The 18,888-nt window shown below is 37.9% G+C and overlaps 1 protein-coding gene across 1 annotated transcript in view; it reads left to right on the plus strand.

Moving 5' to 3' along the window:
* Nucleotides 1–15,024, plus strand: part of RETREG1 (reticulophagy regulator 1) — a 127,421-nt gene extending 112,397 nt beyond the window's left edge. Inside the window, exons 4-9 of the mRNA XM_028098012.2 lie at nt 2,508–2,634; nt 5,141–5,225; nt 7,226–7,363; nt 8,175–8,239; nt 8,484–8,610; nt 11,118–15,024. Of these exons, the coding sequence (XP_027953813.1) occupies nt 2,508–2,634; nt 5,141–5,225; nt 7,226–7,363; nt 8,175–8,239; nt 8,484–8,610; nt 11,118–11,611 (1,036 nt within the window). The 3' untranslated portion in view covers nt 11,612–15,024. The remainder of the gene's footprint in view (nt 1–2,507; nt 2,635–5,140; nt 5,226–7,225; nt 7,364–8,174; nt 8,240–8,483; nt 8,611–11,117) is intronic.
* Nucleotides 15,025–18,888: the final 3,864 nt, after the last annotated feature.

Here is an 18,888-nt window from a genome sequence, read left to right on the forward strand (position 1 = left end):
CTTCATCTGTTAATTATCCTGATGAAAAGACTCTTAAATTTGTTTCAAAATATGAAATGGGCATTCATTCCATTTGAATCGTTAAAAGAATGATAAACCATTCCATAATACGTTTTTCATTGATTTTTGCTAGAATTGTATTTGCCGGGACAATTCAACCGAATCCTTAAATACTACTCAATATGCACAGAGAACAGAAATTAAAATCTGTATTGCTGTCAACTGTGTGGCCCCAGTAAATGGAACAGTGGCCTAGCCTATCCTAGCCAGTTTGCAATAAGTTATTCTCGGAAAGGAGGCCACAAGGCGCCTGGGTGGCTCAGTCGGTGAAGCATCTGCCTTCGGCTCAGGTCATGGTCCTGGGATCCTGGGATGGAGCCCATGTGGGGCTCCCTGCTCAGTGGAGAGTCTGCTTCTCTCTCTCTCCATCTCTCCCCCGCAACTTGTGTGCTCTTTCTCTCTCTCTTTCAAATAAATAAATAAAATCTTTAAAGCAAAAAGGAAATCACAGTTTAATAATCTTATTATTTCCTTTGCCACTTGTAGTTTTTGCCCTCCTGTACAGAATGTTTTCCCATTAAGCAGACCTATTGGCAAGATTTTGTTACAGAAAGTGGCTTCCTAGCCATGCACTTAGTGTTTCCTTTAATAGGTCTGGAATCGTTCATAAGGTATGCAAAGCTAGTGCTAAATTTGGTCACCAATGGAAACAGGCTTGCTCTGTGATTCAAGAGAGGGGTAGAGTTAATGGATGCATAAACCACTCCCCGACAGCTAAACGTCCCCAAAAGTTCATTTCTTATGATAGGAAATCATTTGGCAAGTGTCTACCTCATGGAAAGCATAAACCTGGAGAACTGGTAACTCAGTGACTCTGGTAGAGCATTAGTTGACTCTGACAGAATAAAGGGGAAGGAAAGTGAAACAGCTTTTTTTTTTCTTTTTTAATGCTATTGCATTCATTTAAATATAACTTAAAATTATATTTAAAAAGGAAATATTATCTAATCTACAAATTGTCTTAGTGTTCAAGGTATATTAAAAAGAAATAGGGGCACCTAGGTGGCAGTTGGCTAAGCATCTGACTTGGTTTCGGCTCAGGTCATGATCTCAGGGTCATGGGATCTAGCCCCGAGTCAAGCCCCGTGACAGGCTCCAGGCTTATGGAGTCTGCTTGGGATTTTCTCTCTCCCTCTCCCTTTGCCCTTCCCCACACCCCCCACCACATGCTCCCTCAAATCAATTAAAATTTATAGATTAGATAATTAAATTTCCTTTTTTAATATAATTTTAAGTTATATTTAAATCCTTAAAAAAAAATAGAATCCACATATACACAGTCTCTGGGGAGCTGAGCACCTAAGGGCCAAAGTAGCTTTGATTTGTGTTAGGACTACTGGATTTGAATCCAGAGATCATCTTACTCTGATTCCCTTGCAGTTGTAGCTCGGATGATAGTTCACTAATAATCTTTGTCTTCTACTAGAAACATTCATTTATTGCCGTATCCTTAGCTCTATGGCAGTGCCTTCCACGTGGTAGGCACTAACAATTATCTATTAAATGAAAGAATTTGGTGGCCCTTGATAGAGCTTGTTTTAACTGGTATATTTCTGTGATGAGTTAGTATTGCAAGAGTGGGATTTGAACGCAATTGTGATTTTAGGGGAATGCCCTGTGTTTGCGTATCTTCTTCCTGGAGAGATGGTTACTGGTTTTTAGCTTTTTGAAAAAGGTTCCTGTGGGAAAATGAGGTCAGGGACACAGAGCACATGCATGACCAATGCATCACATTCAACACGTGGGGGAAGGTACAGTAGAAAAATACAAGGTATTTTGAGACCCTGTTGAGTTTAACAGTTTCTATTGAGTTGACGAACTATAATATATACTGAGAAGGCATTGTTGTTGACGATGATGACGATGATTAGGAGATCAATGCCAAGGTTTCTCTAAAAAGACTGTGGCTTCCCTATCCTTAAGGTTTCAAACATTTCTAAAAAGTCCCTCCAGACCCGGTATGATTAGGTCCTGTCCCACCTTCCGAGCTTCATGCAGCATTACTCTTCTGGCTGACTCTGCCTCTGCTGGAGCCACACGTGGGGCTCTGTAGAATAGTGCTGGTAGCTTCTTCTGGCTCCCGGCCCTCTGCCTATGTTGTACACTGTTCTATTTGGAACTCTTCCAAGCCCTCTTGGTAGACTCTGCTAATCCAGATTTTGGCATAAAAGTAACTTCTTCAGAGACGTCTCAAAGGCCCCACCCTATACTTCACCCTCTTCCTTTAATTGTAATGGGATAGTTGTGCAGCAAATTGCTTAGCCTGTATCTCTTCTCTTGGCACAAGCTTCATTAGGCAGGTATCGGGCTTGTTCACCTCTGAATTCACAGGGCTTTTCTAGAGAGTGTGGCCAAGAGCAGGTGCTCAATAAATATTTGCTAAAGCAATGAATGTTGAATCATCAAAAGTGCAGCTAAAATTTTTTGTTTTCTTTTTCTCTCTTTAGCTGGGAAGTTATCAATTCCAAACCAGATGAAAGACCCAGGTTCAGCCACTGTATTGCAGAATCATGGATGAATTTCAGCATATTTCTTCAAGAAATGTCTCTTTTTAAACAGCAGAGCCCTGGCAAGGCAAGTTTTCCAGCATAGGAGAATTACCGGGTGTGCTTTAGAATGTGCAATAAATTGGAAACGAATGAATTAACCTATTTTATCAGCTTATAAGGGTTCTCCGGCCCTGGATATAATATACTAGGAGCAAATTCCATAAAAGCTGGTATTAGTGAGGTTCAGAAATGTGAGGGTGTTAGCACTAGAAAATCCTCAAACTTATATTTCAAGATTGGATGGGTTTTCTATTTTATACATGTTTATCTAACTCATTAACAAAAATGGTGACTGGTCTTGCTATCAGCCAGACCAAGGAGAAAAAAAATACCTTATGAAGAATCTCAGTTTAAAAACAGACACATACATGCAGAGAACAGACGGGTGGTTTCCAGAAAGAAGAGTGGCAGGGCAGTGGGCAAAATAGGGGAAAGGGATTAAAAAGTATAAACTTCCAGTTATGAAAGTCATCACTATGTTGTACACTGGAAACTAACGTAACATTATAGGTCAACTACACTTCAATTCAAAAAAGTGAGTAAGTCACAGGGATGTAAATTACAGATAAGGAATGTCGTCAATAATATCATGTTAAGTACGTAGGTGACAGATAGTAACTAGACTTGTCAGTATCCAGAATGTATGTAAATGTTGAATCGCTGTGTTGTACACCGAAAACTCATAACATTGTGTGTCAATTACAATTCAATAAAAAAAGAATTTGTTTCTATTACTTAGGCTGGTTCCGAAGTCAAAGGGAGATGAAATGAACATACGGTCCTTTGAGGGTGCTTTTGGAGATAAATAGAGTCAGTCTAAAAAGTAAAGATTCCTATATGATCTATCTAGTAAAGAAAACCTGTGGCAAAGACACTCAGAGTCTTTATATAAATGGAATGTGTGTTTTTCCAATTAAGATGAAAACCCCAGAGGAGAAGGGTCGCAAGTGGTTTGGAAGGGTTTGCACGGTGCACACCGTTGGAGTACTTGGATGTGTAGAGGTGGCTTCAGCTGTGATTGTGAGAATGTGGGTTTAAGGGCAGAGCCATCACCAGTGTTGTGTTCAAGTTCCTTGAACCTCCACCTGTAGTTGGAAGAGCCTAGGAATGTCGACACTGAAAATCCCTCTGGTTGCACCATGTACAGGCCATCGCTTAACTCCAGTAGTATTGATAATAGAACCGTGCTTGGACACATTTTGAGCATATTAGAGTGGCAACGTTGTATATGTGTGGATTTTTTTTTTTAATCCCCAAAGGTAATTCTTAGCATAGATACCCATATGGTGGAGAGGGAGAGTTGCATTTTTGATGCCTATTTTACTGAAATGATTAAACACATTTTTAGAAAATTCTGAACTTAAAACTTCTGCATTGGATTGCATTAATGTACTCCAAGTCAATTGGCTTAAGATGATGTTACAGATTTAGGGGCTAATATGAAATCTCTTTGTGAAATCGAATTCCGGACATGGTAATGTTTTCCTACACTTATTCTTTCAACGCTTATGGTCCTTCCTCTTCCATTTTGCTATTCGAATTGCATATTCTTCAAGGGCCTCTGCTGTTTCAGAAACAGCTCTTAAGTTTGTTCTGTAAGTTCATCTGTTCTCCTTTTGACTAGTTAACTTATTAACCCTGTGCCGAAGATTGGGAAATCAAGTTTCATCTGACGGTGTTAATCAGTTACTGATCAGAGTTATGTATTCTTTCCTCATATGTCTTTTTGAAATTCCCTTAATGAATTTTCTTTGCTTGCCAATTTAATACCGTAATTTAAAGATAAATCAAAAGAATAAAAGTAGTTTATTTTTAAGACTGGGATGTGGAAAACAAGTGAAGGCTTTATGGGAGATTTTTTTGTCATGATGTTTAAATTTCTTAAAACAACCAAGATTTTTTTGGTCATAACTGACAGAAGGAAAATAAGCACATTTCACCGTAGGAATTTCATTTCATTCCCATTTGGTTCCTAAGTGACCTAGAAGTGGGGTCAATTTGAGGAATGGATATGGTTAGGAAGGATAGTAATGGCCAGTGGATTCATCCTAGCAGTTTATCACCTGTGCAAATTGCCATTCTATTTATATAAATGCCTCTAATTTCTGCTTTGCTGTGTTTATGAATTTTGATGAGTCTATAGAAGTAGTTTGAACTTGCAGGGTTATTGACCAGGCTGCATTATTTTCAGTGACTGATCCTGAGGAAAAGAAGTTTCTGGGGACATACTAGTCTTCAGTTCTCTTGCATCTGACAGTAATATAGCCACAGGCATGATTAATGGGAGATGTTCTCTGTGCCAGAAATTAGCTTCTGGAACCTCACAATGATTATCACTAAGTGTTAGAGTGGACTAAGGCAGGCTGAACACAGCAGTCATCAGGCAGACCCAAATACAAAAGAACACTGTTTGAAAAACATTTGCCATAACATGGTAGATCACATATAGATAAATAATTGTCTGTGTATCCTGTGCCCGAAAATGTCTTGGAGTTATAGATAATGTCACATCTTGTTTCTGTTATCTCTAGTTTTGTCTCCTGGTCTGCAGTGTGTGCACATTTTTTACAGTCTTGGGAAGTTACATTCCTGGAGTTATACTCAGCTATCTACTGTGTAAGTATGGTAGAACATTTGGCTAATTTATGTGATGCATATGGTATCATTCAATGGTCAACATGGCCTTCCATAGTTTGGAAGAGGAAGGATGAGTCCTTAACTATACAGCATATTGGTTATCCTTTAATTTCCTGCTCTACAAAGTTTCTCCTTTTCCTAGAGACATGTTTATATTTTAGAGTTGGAGGAACGGCTGCCAAAAGGCAGGGTGGGTTACAAGTGATTTGATTTGATTTTAAATTATGTCAGTAAAACTATAAGTAAGCTATATTTCCCATCCCCCACAAACACACTAATCCCTTTGCCCTTGTGTATGTTCTGTGGCTCAAAAAATAATTAAAACCACAATGTCATACCATTACACCCCCACCAGAATGACTAAAATTTAAAATACTGACCATAGCAAGTATTAGCAAGGATACAGAGCAACTAGAAATTCTCACATACTGTTGGTGGGTAGATAGAACGGTAAAAACACTTTGGATAACCGTTTAGCAGTTTCTTAAAAACTATATATGACCCAGCTATTCCACAGCTAGGTATTTACCCAAGGGAAATGAAAGTATATACCTACACAAAGACTCGTCTGCAAATGTTCACAGCAACTTTATTTGTAGTAACCAAAGACAGAACACAATCTTATCTGTCCATCCATAGACATACCAGTAAACAAACTGTGGTATATCCATACAATGACTACTCAGCATGAAAAAAATGGATGTACGCAACAGTCTGGATAAATCTCCAAAGAATTAGATTGAATGGGAAAAGCCACGTAAAAAAGAACATACACTGTGTGATTCCATTTATACATCATTCAAATTCATCTTTAGCTAATAGCAAAGCACACAAATGGTTGCCTAAGGATGAGGTGCGTAGGGGCAGGGCAAGGCAAGAGAGAAGGATTAACAGGAAGATGGGAAAAATCTAGGGGGTGATGGATATGTTCACTATCTTCATTGTGGTGATGGTTTCTTAGTTGTATGCATATGTCAGAACTTATCAAATTGTACACTTTAAATATGTACAATTTATTATATGTCAAATATAACTCCACAGTGCTGTAAAAAAAAAAAAAAAGTATAGATTTCCATCTTCTCCTGAAAAATATGGTCTTGTGCTGCCACCTTGAGATGGGACAGGCACTCTCCACTGAACTAACCCTGGTTATTTCCCCATTTTTCTTACACCAGCTTTTAAAATGTACATATGCTTCCTTGGCTTCTAGTGATATTTGAGGTTGCAACTCCTATTTAAAAGGTAAATGGGCACATTTTCTAACAACAACAAAGAAGTAAACACTAGGGAATACAGTACATTCTCTAGATCAGGCTTCATTTCTTTTTGTATTCCTAATATGTAACATCCATGGCAGATGATCAAAGCACAAATCCACTCTCTCAGATGGAACTCATATAGACTATCAGCCCTTGATTGCCTTGTTTAGGAACTAAAGGAGAAGAGAGCCAGGGGATAGTCTGATATAGGCCAGGCATTATTCAGATGGTTTGCATTCACTTCATTTATTCTTCACAAAACCGCAAGAGATAATATTATTATCCCAATATTACTGATGAGAGGCTAATAGATAATAACTTTCCTATAGCGAAATGGCTTATTCAGCAAATAAGTAGAGTGCAGATTTTAATCCAGGACTGTTGTCAAGAAAGCATGTAATCTTTGTGTCAACGTTGAGGGTGAAAGAATAAAAGGGAGAAAGTTGATTTAATAGCAAGTCCTTGAAAACAGTGACTGTAAGCATAGTGTGTGCATGCATGCGTGTGTGTGTGTGTGTGTGTGTGTGTGTGTGTGTAGGGGAAAATGTATTCATTAACAGGAGGAAGAATAGAAATTATGAACTTATTTCACAGAGGCACTTCTCTAAGAAAAAAACTTGTATTTGTCTTACTGACCGAACTATTTTTGTGAGATACTCAGAGGTAGCCTTTTGAAAGGAAGGTCATCTTACTGACGTGCTCTTCCTTTCTATGTTTCAGTGCTGTGTGCATTTTTGTGTCCCCTATTAAAGTGTAATGATATTGGACAAAAACTATACAGCAAAATCAAGTCAGTTCTGCTGAAGCTAGATTTTGGAATTGGAGAATATATTAATCAGAAGAAACGTAAGAGATCTGGTAGGTAAAGTTTGAATTTTAGATTCCATGCATGGGATGGGATGTCAGCTGCCTGTTTATTATGAAATCACTTTGAATATGTCTCAAAGTGCTTTTAGCCTTTTATTACATATCGAAGCTAATCCCCCCAAAGTAATGTAGTCTTTACCTATTTATTTAGGCTTTTATGCTTTTCTCAAACACGTAAGAAATTCACTTTTTAATTCAAATTGTCAGGGGAAGGAGGAAAGAATTTAATAATTCTATATTTGCTACTTATGATTTCCTTTGTTTCAGTTGTCTTATTTTGGGGTGGACAATTGCAAATAAAAAACCACGCTAGGGCTAAGAAAGAGTGTGGGAGCCGCATAAGAGGGGATGGAGAGAAGAAGGGAAAGAAAAGAAAACGGAGGAAAACCCAAAGTGATCGTTTTTCACTCTTTAACTTGGCCTATGACCTTATAGGTTCTCAAACTATAGCAAGCATCAGAGTCGCCTGGAGGGATTATTAAAGCATAGAGTCCTGGGCCCCACCCCAGAGTTTCTGATTTAGTTGGTATAGTTGGTAAGGCCTGAGAATTTGCATTTCTAAAAAGTTCCCATCAGCGGTGCTGCTGCTGGGTCAGTCCCTACTAGAATCACTGATATGGACCGTTCCCTTGGAACTGAAACATTTGCAGATACGTGAAGCTTGTTGTGTGCACACATTTAATTAAATGGAAGCACTGGAGACTCTGAGGAATGTGGGTCAGGGTACCACTGTAGAATGGATAAAGTACACTATGTCTAAGCTGACCAGGACACTGAAAGCCTCTAAATTTTTTCTCAACAGAAGCAGATAAAGAAAAAAGTCACAAAGATGACAGTGAATTAGACCTTTCAGCTCTTTGTCCTAAGGTATTTTTTGTTTGGTTTTCCATTTGTTGCTGTGCGGTTTGACTGTAAATTTATTTATATGCCCTGAAGCTGAATGATTTGCCTAATGGGCTCCTCCTATTTCTCTAAGATGATTGAACAGTTTCAAAAGGAGAGTGATTCATCTGGTTTTTATTATTCTGATAGTTTGGGGGTTCGTATGGAGTTTTCAAAAAGATTTCTGTCAGAAGTTTCAAATGTGTCATTGCTGTCTATGTTAACACAGATTAGCCTCACGGTTGCGGCCAAAGAGCTGTCTGTGTCTGACACGGACGTGTCCGAGGTCTCCTGGACTGACAATGGGACCTTCAACCTGTCAGAAGGGTACACTCCACAGACAGACACTTCTGATGGTATGCTCACATTTTTACATATTCTTCTTTTTAATATTATGAGTATCTGCAAAAATATTTACCTCTGTCAACTGCTGAATGAATACACAAAATATGGCGTATCTCTACAGCGGACTACCACTTGGCTATAAAAACAAAGTACGGGTACATGCCATGACTTGGATGAACCTTGAAAACATTATGCTGAGTGAAAGAAGTCAAACACACAAGTCCACCTATTGTATCAGTCCATTTACATGAAACGCCCAGAAGAGGCAAATCCATTTGGACAGAAAGTAGTTTACTGGCTGCTAGGGGCTGAGGGAAGAGGAATGGTGGTGAGTGGTAATTAATATGAGTTTTTTGTAATGATGAAATTAGGTATTTGGTGGTTGTAAAGCTTTGTGAGTATATTAAAAACCACTGAGTTGTACACTTTAAAAGGGCAAATTTTATGGTATATGAATCATATATCAAAAGCTTTTACTTTTTTAAAAGTATGAGAAAAAGATCTAAGACAGTCAATATACAAATCTGCCTTTATTTTGAAAACAAATAAATAATTGACAGTGAAAACAATTTCTGAAATGTCTGGTGGCAAATATCCATTACTTTTGGCAACAATGGAAGGAATGGAAGAGAGACACTCATCCCATACATCCAGGGCTAGTCCTCATTAAAAAGGATTGAAGTGCAGAGGACCAGCTCCCCAAGTCTAAAGCTGACTCCACTCATGTTTGTCTTCAAAGTTAGTTTAAAAAAATTTTTTTTATAATTAGGATAAATATAGTTTAAAATAGACAGTCTTGTGCAGTAACTTAACATTTACTAGCCTCGTTGGATTATTTCAAGTCATTTTAGCCATATACTGAAAATATGAGGTTATAATGGAAGATTATGAATTGCTTTATATGTGTTTTTACAAGCAAGAACACACTTTCTTTTCCTAGAGGACGGAGGGAGGCTGTGCAATGTTTGAAAGACAGGCTTGGAGACTGGGACACCCAAGTGTAGTCTTGCTTTTGTCATTAGCTACCTGTGTGACTTTGAACAGGTGACATAATTTCTGTAGGCTTCAATTTCCTCACCTTTAAAGTGTATTAGAATATTCATGGGGCAACCTGGTGGCTCAGTTGGTAGAACATGTGACTCTTGATCATGGGGTTGTGAGATCAAGCCCCACATTGGACTTAGAGTCTACTTAAAAAAAAAACAAACCAAAAAAAACCTCAAGCTGTACAAGCCCAACATTATCAAGATAAGGATAGCAAACCCTTTGTTCTTAAGCATTACACAACAAAAGGGGCAGCAGTAATCCAACCCACACAGAAGGCTTTAACTCTTTGTTGTAAAGAGTTAACTGTTGTACTGAAAACTTTTCTATGGAAAGTGAAAAACAATAAAATCACTGTCTGCCTACTAACCTGACATTGCTTTCAAATGTCCCAAATCTTAAAGTGTTCCTGTATGTATTCTGAACACAAGTTTGGCAAATAGGGCATGGTCACTTTCAGCAATATTTAGGGAAAGCCAAATGTTTCCATAAGCTCTTAAGATGAATATGGGATAGAAGGAGCAATACTTTCTTTTAATTCATTGCTTTAAACAAACATAGGTTACAGATGCTGAGATACACATCTCTATGGATGAATAATGCTGAGGCAGGATAATACTCACCCTTTGTTACACCAGAATCCATGAAAACCTCCAATTGAAGTATTTTTTTTAACTTGTGATCATGCATATCCATATTGGCTTAAAGTGAAAACCCTCCCTGGGGCAGGATGAAACTTTTGTTTACGATAACATTTAAACTTCAGTACACATATACAGTGGAATATTACTCAGCCATAAAAAGAATGAAATCTTGCCATTTGCAATGATGTGGATGGAGCTAGAGAGTATTACGCTAAGCAAAATAAGTCAGAGAAAGAGAAATAGCGTATGATTTCATTTGTATGTGGAATTTAAGAAAAAAGACAAATGAGCAAAAGGAAAAAAAGAGAGAGGCAAACCAAGAAACAGACTCTTTAAAATAGTGAACAGACTATGGTTACCAGAGGGGAGGTGGGTGGGGGATGGGTAGAATAGGTGATGGGGATTAAGGAGGGCACTTGTGATGAGCACTGGGTGTTGTATGGAAGCGTTATCACTATATTGTATACCTGAAATTCATACACTGTATGTTAACTTGCTGGAATTTAAATAAAAACTTAAAAAAAAAGTTAAGTCAAGCCTCAAGCTAACGTTAGGTTGAACATTAAGCCATTACATATACTGTTTGGTACTTAGGAGGAAAACTAAAGTAGCAGGGACATGCGGTATTTGTGTATTTGTAGAGTGGTAGTGTCCCAGATTTGAAAGGGGTCCAGTATGTGCTTAAGTTGATTTAAACTGAACCAGGAGGCTAGGTGAATGTCAAGTTTGCCTGGAGGGTTCGGATTGAAGTCAGATTATCGTTTAGACAGTTCTTTTCTTTCAAATTCATCGCAGTGCTCAAGCATGAACTTGTGTTATACATTCCACAGATCTTGACCGACCGAGCGAAGAAGTTTTCTCTCGAGACCTTTCCGATTTTCCATCGGTAGAAAACGGCACGGGAACAAATGATGAAGATGAATTCAGCCTTGGCTTGCCCACTGAGCAAAGGAGAAAAAAAGAGCAGTTGGACAGCGGTCTCAGAGCGAGCGGAGAGAGGCAGTCGGCAGCTGGTCTCACCCTTCCTTTGAGCAGTGACCAAACCTTTCACTTGATGCGCAACCTGGCTGGGGACGCCATCGCGGCCGCAGTGACAGCAGCCATCAAAGAGCAGTTGGAAGGTGCGCAGCAAGCACTTTCTCAGGCTGCCCCCAGCCCAGGCGACGACACAGACCCTGAGGAAGGTGATGACTTTGAACTACTTGACCAGTCAGAGCTTGATCAAATTGAGAGTGAATTGGGACTTTCACAAGACCAAGAAGCAGAAGCACAGCAAAATAAGAAGTCTTCGGGCTTCCTTTCAAATCTACTCGGAGGCCCTTAGTCTGGGAATCAACTTGTTCAACACAGCACAGATGAAACTACCAAAAAAATTCAAACAAGCAAAAAAAAAAAAAAAAGAAAAAAAGAAAAGGAAAAAAATGTTTTGAACTGTGAGCTTTACTGATTACTTCAGATTTTTTTTCTTATTTTCCCTTCTGCAGTGAATTAATTGGATATATATCAGCTGATACTGATTTCCTATAGTTATTTTTATGTAATAAGCATGGAAATGAACTTTATATACATATATATACAAACTGTGTTGTCAGAGATGAATATTAGAGGTTCTTTTTAAAGCAAAAACACCAAATTATTGGGATCCTCCTATAGGTATTCCTTATTTTTTTTCTTTACAATTAATTTTTCAAGCATGCAAAAACAGTTTATTGTAACTCACTGATATAGTAACAATTAGTTGTGAATACAAGGAGTATCAGCTCCTTTGTTACTGATACTTGGAAACAGTTAAAAAATTTTGGTAGATTCTGATTTAAAAAAAAACAAAAATTATCAAGTTATCTTTAGTTGAAGGACTTGGGAAATATTATCAAAATTAATTTCCTAGGAAAAATTTTAAAAATATATTTAACTACTCTGCATAGGCTGATACATTTCCATGTTACTTCTGCAGTTATAGACTTAGGCTTACCTGTAGTAAATGGCATGCTCCATGGACTGCCAGCTCTGGTCTTGGCAATGGGTGATATTAACCCATAGAAAGCAAGTAATTATATATCACATAGACAGTGGTTTTGATGTAAACAGAGACTGGGCTGTGTTTTGTTGTTCAATTGTCATGTATTTGTGATAGAGATGTTGTAAAGTGCAGGTCTATTCTGCCTGCTCAGACCTAAGTTAAACCCTCATCTTTCATGTTATGTCATAGAAAACGTCTCTTAAAGTTGTGAAGCTAGTTCCTGGTATGTTCTAGGAGTGATGCTGTCATCAGCATTAGAGAAACAGTGACTGTTTTCGCAGTCTGTATGGAGTCTGCAACAGGAGAGAAATTTGCTTGGCTTTAAGGTGTATTTATTTGCTCCTGAAGTCTAAATATGTCATCTGTTTCTACTGGGAAGCCAGAATATATTTTTCCTTTATTTTAAACTTTTTAGATCACCTTCAAATAACCAAATTTGACTTAGGCTTTTAACAAAGGGTTTAGCAGAAATCAAGCTAATTTTGTTTTTGTAATACAAACTTTTAATAGTGTTGAGGGACCATGTCAGCCAACTACCAACAATCCCTTCAATCTTCAGGTACAGCTGGCATTTCTACAGATGCATACAGACATCTGAGACCCTCAGAAAGGAAGGATAATCCAAGAATATAGGGAATCTGTGGTCCCTTCCCTTCATTTTATTCCTTTCCTTATATTTCTAAAAGACAATAGGTAATCTGATGTTTTAACGTAGCATCTCTTATTTATTTTTTCTTTCTGAGGTATTAAAATATCTAGACTGGATTTTGCCAAATCTTAAAGGGAGAAAAGTTATCGAGGACTTTGAACACTTGCTTTTTGTGAGTTGACTATGCTTAATATGTCGTTAGTGCCTCATGACTGTGTTTGATGTCCTTTATTGATACAAAGTGAGCCTGTGCCTTCATTTTCTTGCCCATTTTGGTACAAAAACCTGGTGTTAGATCTATGAACTGTGTGGGTTAGGGAGGAATATACCTGAATTCTATTCAATACAAGTTTCTGGACATAAAGAAAAATACAGTCACATATTTATAAAATAGTTGTCACCAGGATTCTTTTTTTTTTTTATGTGTATGCTTCTGCTTTTAAAAAATGTTCTTGGCCATGAAGTCAAAAAGTTTACAGGTCATTTCAATTTTTTCATTGAGGGGAAAATAAGAAGTTGATCCAAGTAACTAAAGAATGTGTTAAAAGTCACTGGACAAGCTTACAAAAAGGATAAACTCAAGAGTTGGTGGTAGGAACAATAAAGCAAGGATCAAATATTATAAACTATAAATTAAAAGTGGTTTGGGGATGGCGAGGTTGTTAGGGTAGAAAAATGTGTTACTAGCAATATGGAGGAGACATACCAGCTCTCTATGGATAGTAGAATTGTACTTCAATATTTATTCGAGAACATATGTCATTACAAATTTACATAATGCAATAACAGTACTCAATTCGGACAAACAGGGATGCTGAGGATGGGGTGTATATGTGTGTGTGTGTGTGTGTGTGTGTGTGTTGGTGGGTATACTGTATATAATCCTATTTCTGGTTTTAAGATAGAGTAACAATAAACCCCGATGACTGATCCAGTACAGAGGGGGACTATATATCCCTTACCATGAGAATGTATGCATTCATTAAAGTGTGAAACATGGGGTTTTTTTAATTGTAAAGGAGGTGTAGAAAATATTTTGCTCTGTTCCTGTAGAAAATGCTGAGCAAAATTAGACAGTGGGAATAGCATACATTGATCATGCATTTTGACCTGAAACAATAAAGCAGGGCTCAAGAAGTTCAAGCTTGCTTTGGAAAGTCAATCCAGGCTTAAAGCGGTGTTTATGTTCTCATTCTGAATCATCATTGCTTTTTTTACCCTAAAAATCTTCAAAAGTGATTTTTAAAAAACTGCCCCCCCATGTAGTAGAATACTAGGAAAACAAATATTTATAAGGCTTTGCAATTGGCAAACATCCTCAACATATTTAGGCATCTCTTATATTTGAAATAAGTGCAACTCTTTTTCCTTTAAAAATAGCAAATTCCAGTATACTACTGATTTTAGGCAAGAAGCAAATTAAGCAAATTCTTATATTTAAGAAAAAAGTGACTTAAACATTTTCCTTTTCTGTTTATAATTTAGGTTGATGTAGTTCTTTATACTGCTCCAGCTATATTAGTTATAAGATAGGAAATTATTCTGAAAATCCCTTACTAAACTACTGTTGTCCTAGGTCATTTGTATCATGATGAAGTTAGAAAGTCTCAGAACTATATTTTTGTGTATTATTCCTCTACTTCCACTGCAGCATTTAAGTTAGGATGGGATGTCATAAATATGAGTTCTAGTTCTGATGTTAATATTATGGCCTCCTAAGATACAATGTTAAAGTCACATAACATCCCCAAACTATCACTTCAATTTCCCCAAACATAAAATTAGGAAGCTAATTATTCTCTCACACGGGGATGTTTATAGACTGAATGGAAAAAAGTGTCTGAAGGTCTTTCAGGAGAAAAATAGGCTATATATAACCAAGATAGTGATTTTTTTTTTCCCCTGCCTGTGTTTCAACTAAGCCATCTTTTCAAACATTAAGACAAAGTCAATCAACAAGTAACTGCTCATAAGAAAACTCTAAAGTTCTTTCAGTGGGACTAGCACTATACTGGCCTCATAATCCAATAAATGCTGTGGAATAAAAAGATGAAAACTGTTGCAAAAATGCCTATATTTTTAGTTGACTCTGGACCATGTGTGAGGTTCTACACTAGCCATTTTTAATGGATCTGACACTGGCTGGGAGACTCCAAGTCAGTCACATAACATCTGCTCCCGTTTCCTTCATCTGTGAAGTTAAGTTATAGCACCTGCACCTCGCAGTGTGTAATTAAATGTCTAAGACTGTGGTTGGCAAACTATGGCCTAAGGGCCGAATCTGGCCTGCCACTGTTTTTGTATGGAATAGCAGCTAAGAATGATTTTTTAAAACTTGTAAATAGTTGAAAAAAATCAGAACAGTTCATGACATGTGTAAAATATATGAAATTCAAAATTCATCCATAAAGAAAGTTTTGTTAGAACACAGCCACACTCATTTATGTGCTGTCTATGGCTGCTTTTATGTGAAAAAGTTGAATAGTTGTGGAGACCATAGGCCTATAAAGCCTAAAATATTTACTATTTTACCCTTTGTAGGAAAAGTTTGCCAACCATTGGTCTAATACATAGAAAACAGTTACAGTTAGAATCGTGTAATCCTTCTGACCCTACAATTAAGTAGTAGGAAGAACGTTTTTCAGAAGGAAAGGGTTCAATTACCCACAGTCACATAGCTAGTAAGGGGGGAAGCCAGTTTGTCCCCAAAGCCTATTCCCTTTCCAATATGTCACATTATCTAATATTTTTTGTTTTTTAAATACATTAAGAATGATCATAATTTTAAATAGGTCAGCAGAATTTTACTAAATATTAAAGACTGAATTTATTTTATTTAGATTATGTTTTTCTTTTTTCAAAGAATCCAGAAACTGGCTGATCTGTTCTATTTTAAATGCTGTGAAACCAGGTTTTTTCAATTCTTTGAGAATATCTCAATTCTTTGTTAATTTAAGCACAGAAAACTCTGCATATCGAGATGCCCAAAAACCAAGAGGTAGTAAAATGTTTTAAAATTGTTTATTGAAAATCGTAATTCTTTACTTAACTTTTTTTACGAACACAGAATTCAAAGAAGTAAACCATTTAATAAATGTTAGTTTTATATTTTTTGTTACCCCCCCAAAAGTTAATCCCAACCAAGCCTTTTAAGTTTTCCTTTTAAAAACCAAGTCGCTGGGGCGCTGGGTGGCTCAGTCGTTAAGCGTCTGCCTTCGGCTCAGGTCATGATCCCAGGGTCCTGGGATGGAGCCCTGCATCCACCCAGCATCAGGCTCCCTGCTCGGTGGGAAGCCTGCTTCTCCCTCTCCCACTCCCCCTACTTGTGTTCCCTCTCTCGCTGTCTCTCTCTCTCTGTCAAATAATAAAATCTTAAAAAAAGAAAAACAAAAACAAGTTGCTACTGCGATATAGGTATGTGAAAAGTAGTAAGCCTGTCACAACAGACGACTGTCTATCAATACCAGTATCTCAGCTGACTTGAAGATGAGCTTATTTCCTCTTATCTTAAATTTTGTAGTAATCAAAAATCAACATTCCAACATCTTTCAGGATTGGAAAGGGACTACATCTTCATGGATACTGTCACTTTTATAGTGTGTAACATAACTTCAGTAGTTTGGCAATTAAGTGAACTATCTTAAGGGCTATGTCACAGTACCCAGAAACAAATTCTAAATTTTAATATTTTCAAATCTAAAGTTTTTACATGGGCAGTCTCAGTTTAAATTCTTCAGTAAAATGATTAATTTGGTAAGAAACATTTTTTACAGCATTGTCAGCAGCGATTAATTTAATACTCTGAATATACGGCAGAGAAGTTTAACACAAGGTCCCTTGGTCAGTCATCTTGCATTTACCAAGGAGCTATTGGCTATAGACCTGCCCCTTTCTAGTGTTTTTCCAACCCATTCCAGATACTGCTGCTGGACCTCAAGGACCACTCCTATTCCTTATGCCCATATAAACTGAAACTCTTTTTGAGTTCCTACTGTTTACCAAATGAAGAATGAACAACAAAGTGTAGCATTCAACCTTTTACCCAATACCTTAATCCTCTCTAGTCTTATTTCGTCTTTACCTGTATCTTATGCTTCAACACAAACTAGACTTATATTCTTCCTAAATATGTCCTGTAGTTTCCTCCCTCCCTAGTATTTCTTCTACCTTCCACCTCCCTCCTTCAGTTGCAGATGAAGTCCGCCATCTTCTCCCTCTTTCACCACCCATCTGAAATGTCAGCTCCTTAATGAAAACTTTTCGGATCTACTTGGATAAGATTTCTCTATTCTAAATACCCATCGCACCTTTATATTTTGTTGTACATGACCCAGTCTGTAATGTGGTCGTTGGGTATTTCTTACCATCCTTATCAAATTATAAGAAACACCTTGAGGGTAGGGAAGTCTTAATTTAAAACTAGTATTTTAAAGGATGATGTGATGTGATTCATAATAAATATACACTTGGTCTTTGTCCATTCCTGGCACAGAGCTCACAAAAAAAACAAGTGTTAAAGAGGATAACAGTGTTTTGGGTTATGTTAATGAAGTGACTTTTGGAAAGCCCATAGATGACCTGTGGATGAGAGCTGGTTGCCATGGGACCTAACGATATGATTAGAGGGTTGCGATTTTCAGTCCCACACCCTCACACCTCTGGGGAGGAGAAGGGAGCTGGAGGTTGAGTTCAATCACCAAAGATTTAATCAATCATGCCAATGTAATGAAACCGCCATAAAACCTCAAAAGAATGGGGTTCAGAGACCTTTTAGGTCAGTGAACCAGAACAAATCCATGTGCCAGGTGGGTGGTGCACCCCAAACTCCATGGGGACAGAAGCTCCTGTGTTTGGGACCCTTCTGGACCTCACCCCGTGTATCTCTTCATCTGGCTATTCATCTGTATCCTTTAATATCCTTTGTAATAAACCAGTAATCTAGTAAGTAAACTGGTTTCCTGAGTTTTGTGAGCTACTCCAGCAAATAAATCAAACCAGAGAGGGTTGTCTGGCTTATAGCCAGTTGGTCAGAAGCACAGGTAACAACCTGGACCTGCTATTGGCATCTGAAGTGGGGTCAGTCTTGTGGGACGGAGCCCTTAACCTGTGGGATCTGGCCCTGTCTCCAGGTAGATAGTGTCAGAGTTGAGCTGACTTGTAGGACTCCCAGCCGGTGTCTGAGAATTGCTTGTTGGTGTGGAAAAAACACACATATTGGAGATTGGTAGTATGGGGGACAGGTAGTGGGAGCTACTGAAAGCCAGGCAAAGGACTTTAAACCGCATTCTCTGGGCAACTGACAACCATTCTCGAACATAAACAGTGACCTGTGAGGCAAAATGGCTTAGGAAAATTAGTCTGATGATCTGCACATACTGCAGTGCAGACCACGAAGACAGAGGAAGGCTGTCTAGGAGACTGCAGAAGAAGAGCAGTACATTGGAAAGTATGGAAAAGAACAATGGCCCTGGGAAGAGGAAAAGTAAAGAGCGTTTTGAACTTCGAAGGGTTCAAAGATGCTGACATGGAAAGGTCATGAAAATGAATCGAAGGAGGGCGCCTGGGTGGCTCAGTTGGTTAAGCGACTGCCTTCGGCTCAGGTCATGATCCTGGAGTCCCGGGATCGAGTCCCGCATCGGGCTCCCTGCTCGGCAGGGAGTCTGCTTCTCCCTCTGACCCTCTTCCTTCTCGTGCTTTCTATCTCTCGTTCTCTCTCTCTCTCAAATAAATAAATAAAAATCTTTAAAAAAAAAAAAAAAGAAAATGAATCGAAGGAGACAAGGAGGAAATAGCACACGAAGAATGAACAGATGCTGGAAGACTCATAAAATAAGAAAAAAGTAAAACCAAAATTTCTTTATATAGCCATATTTGCCTTCCTTTTTAGAGAAACTTGAAAATATACGTTGTTTTTGCTTATCCCCATTGATGA

This window comes from Eumetopias jubatus, unplaced genomic scaffold (genome assembly GCF_037043125.1).
Source record: "Eumetopias jubatus isolate StellerSeaLion01/CBP00866 unplaced genomic scaffold, mEumJub1_p1.0 scaffold_5, whole genome shotgun sequence".
Classification (NCBI taxonomy): domain Eukaryota; kingdom Metazoa; phylum Chordata; class Mammalia; order Carnivora; family Otariidae; genus Eumetopias; species Eumetopias jubatus.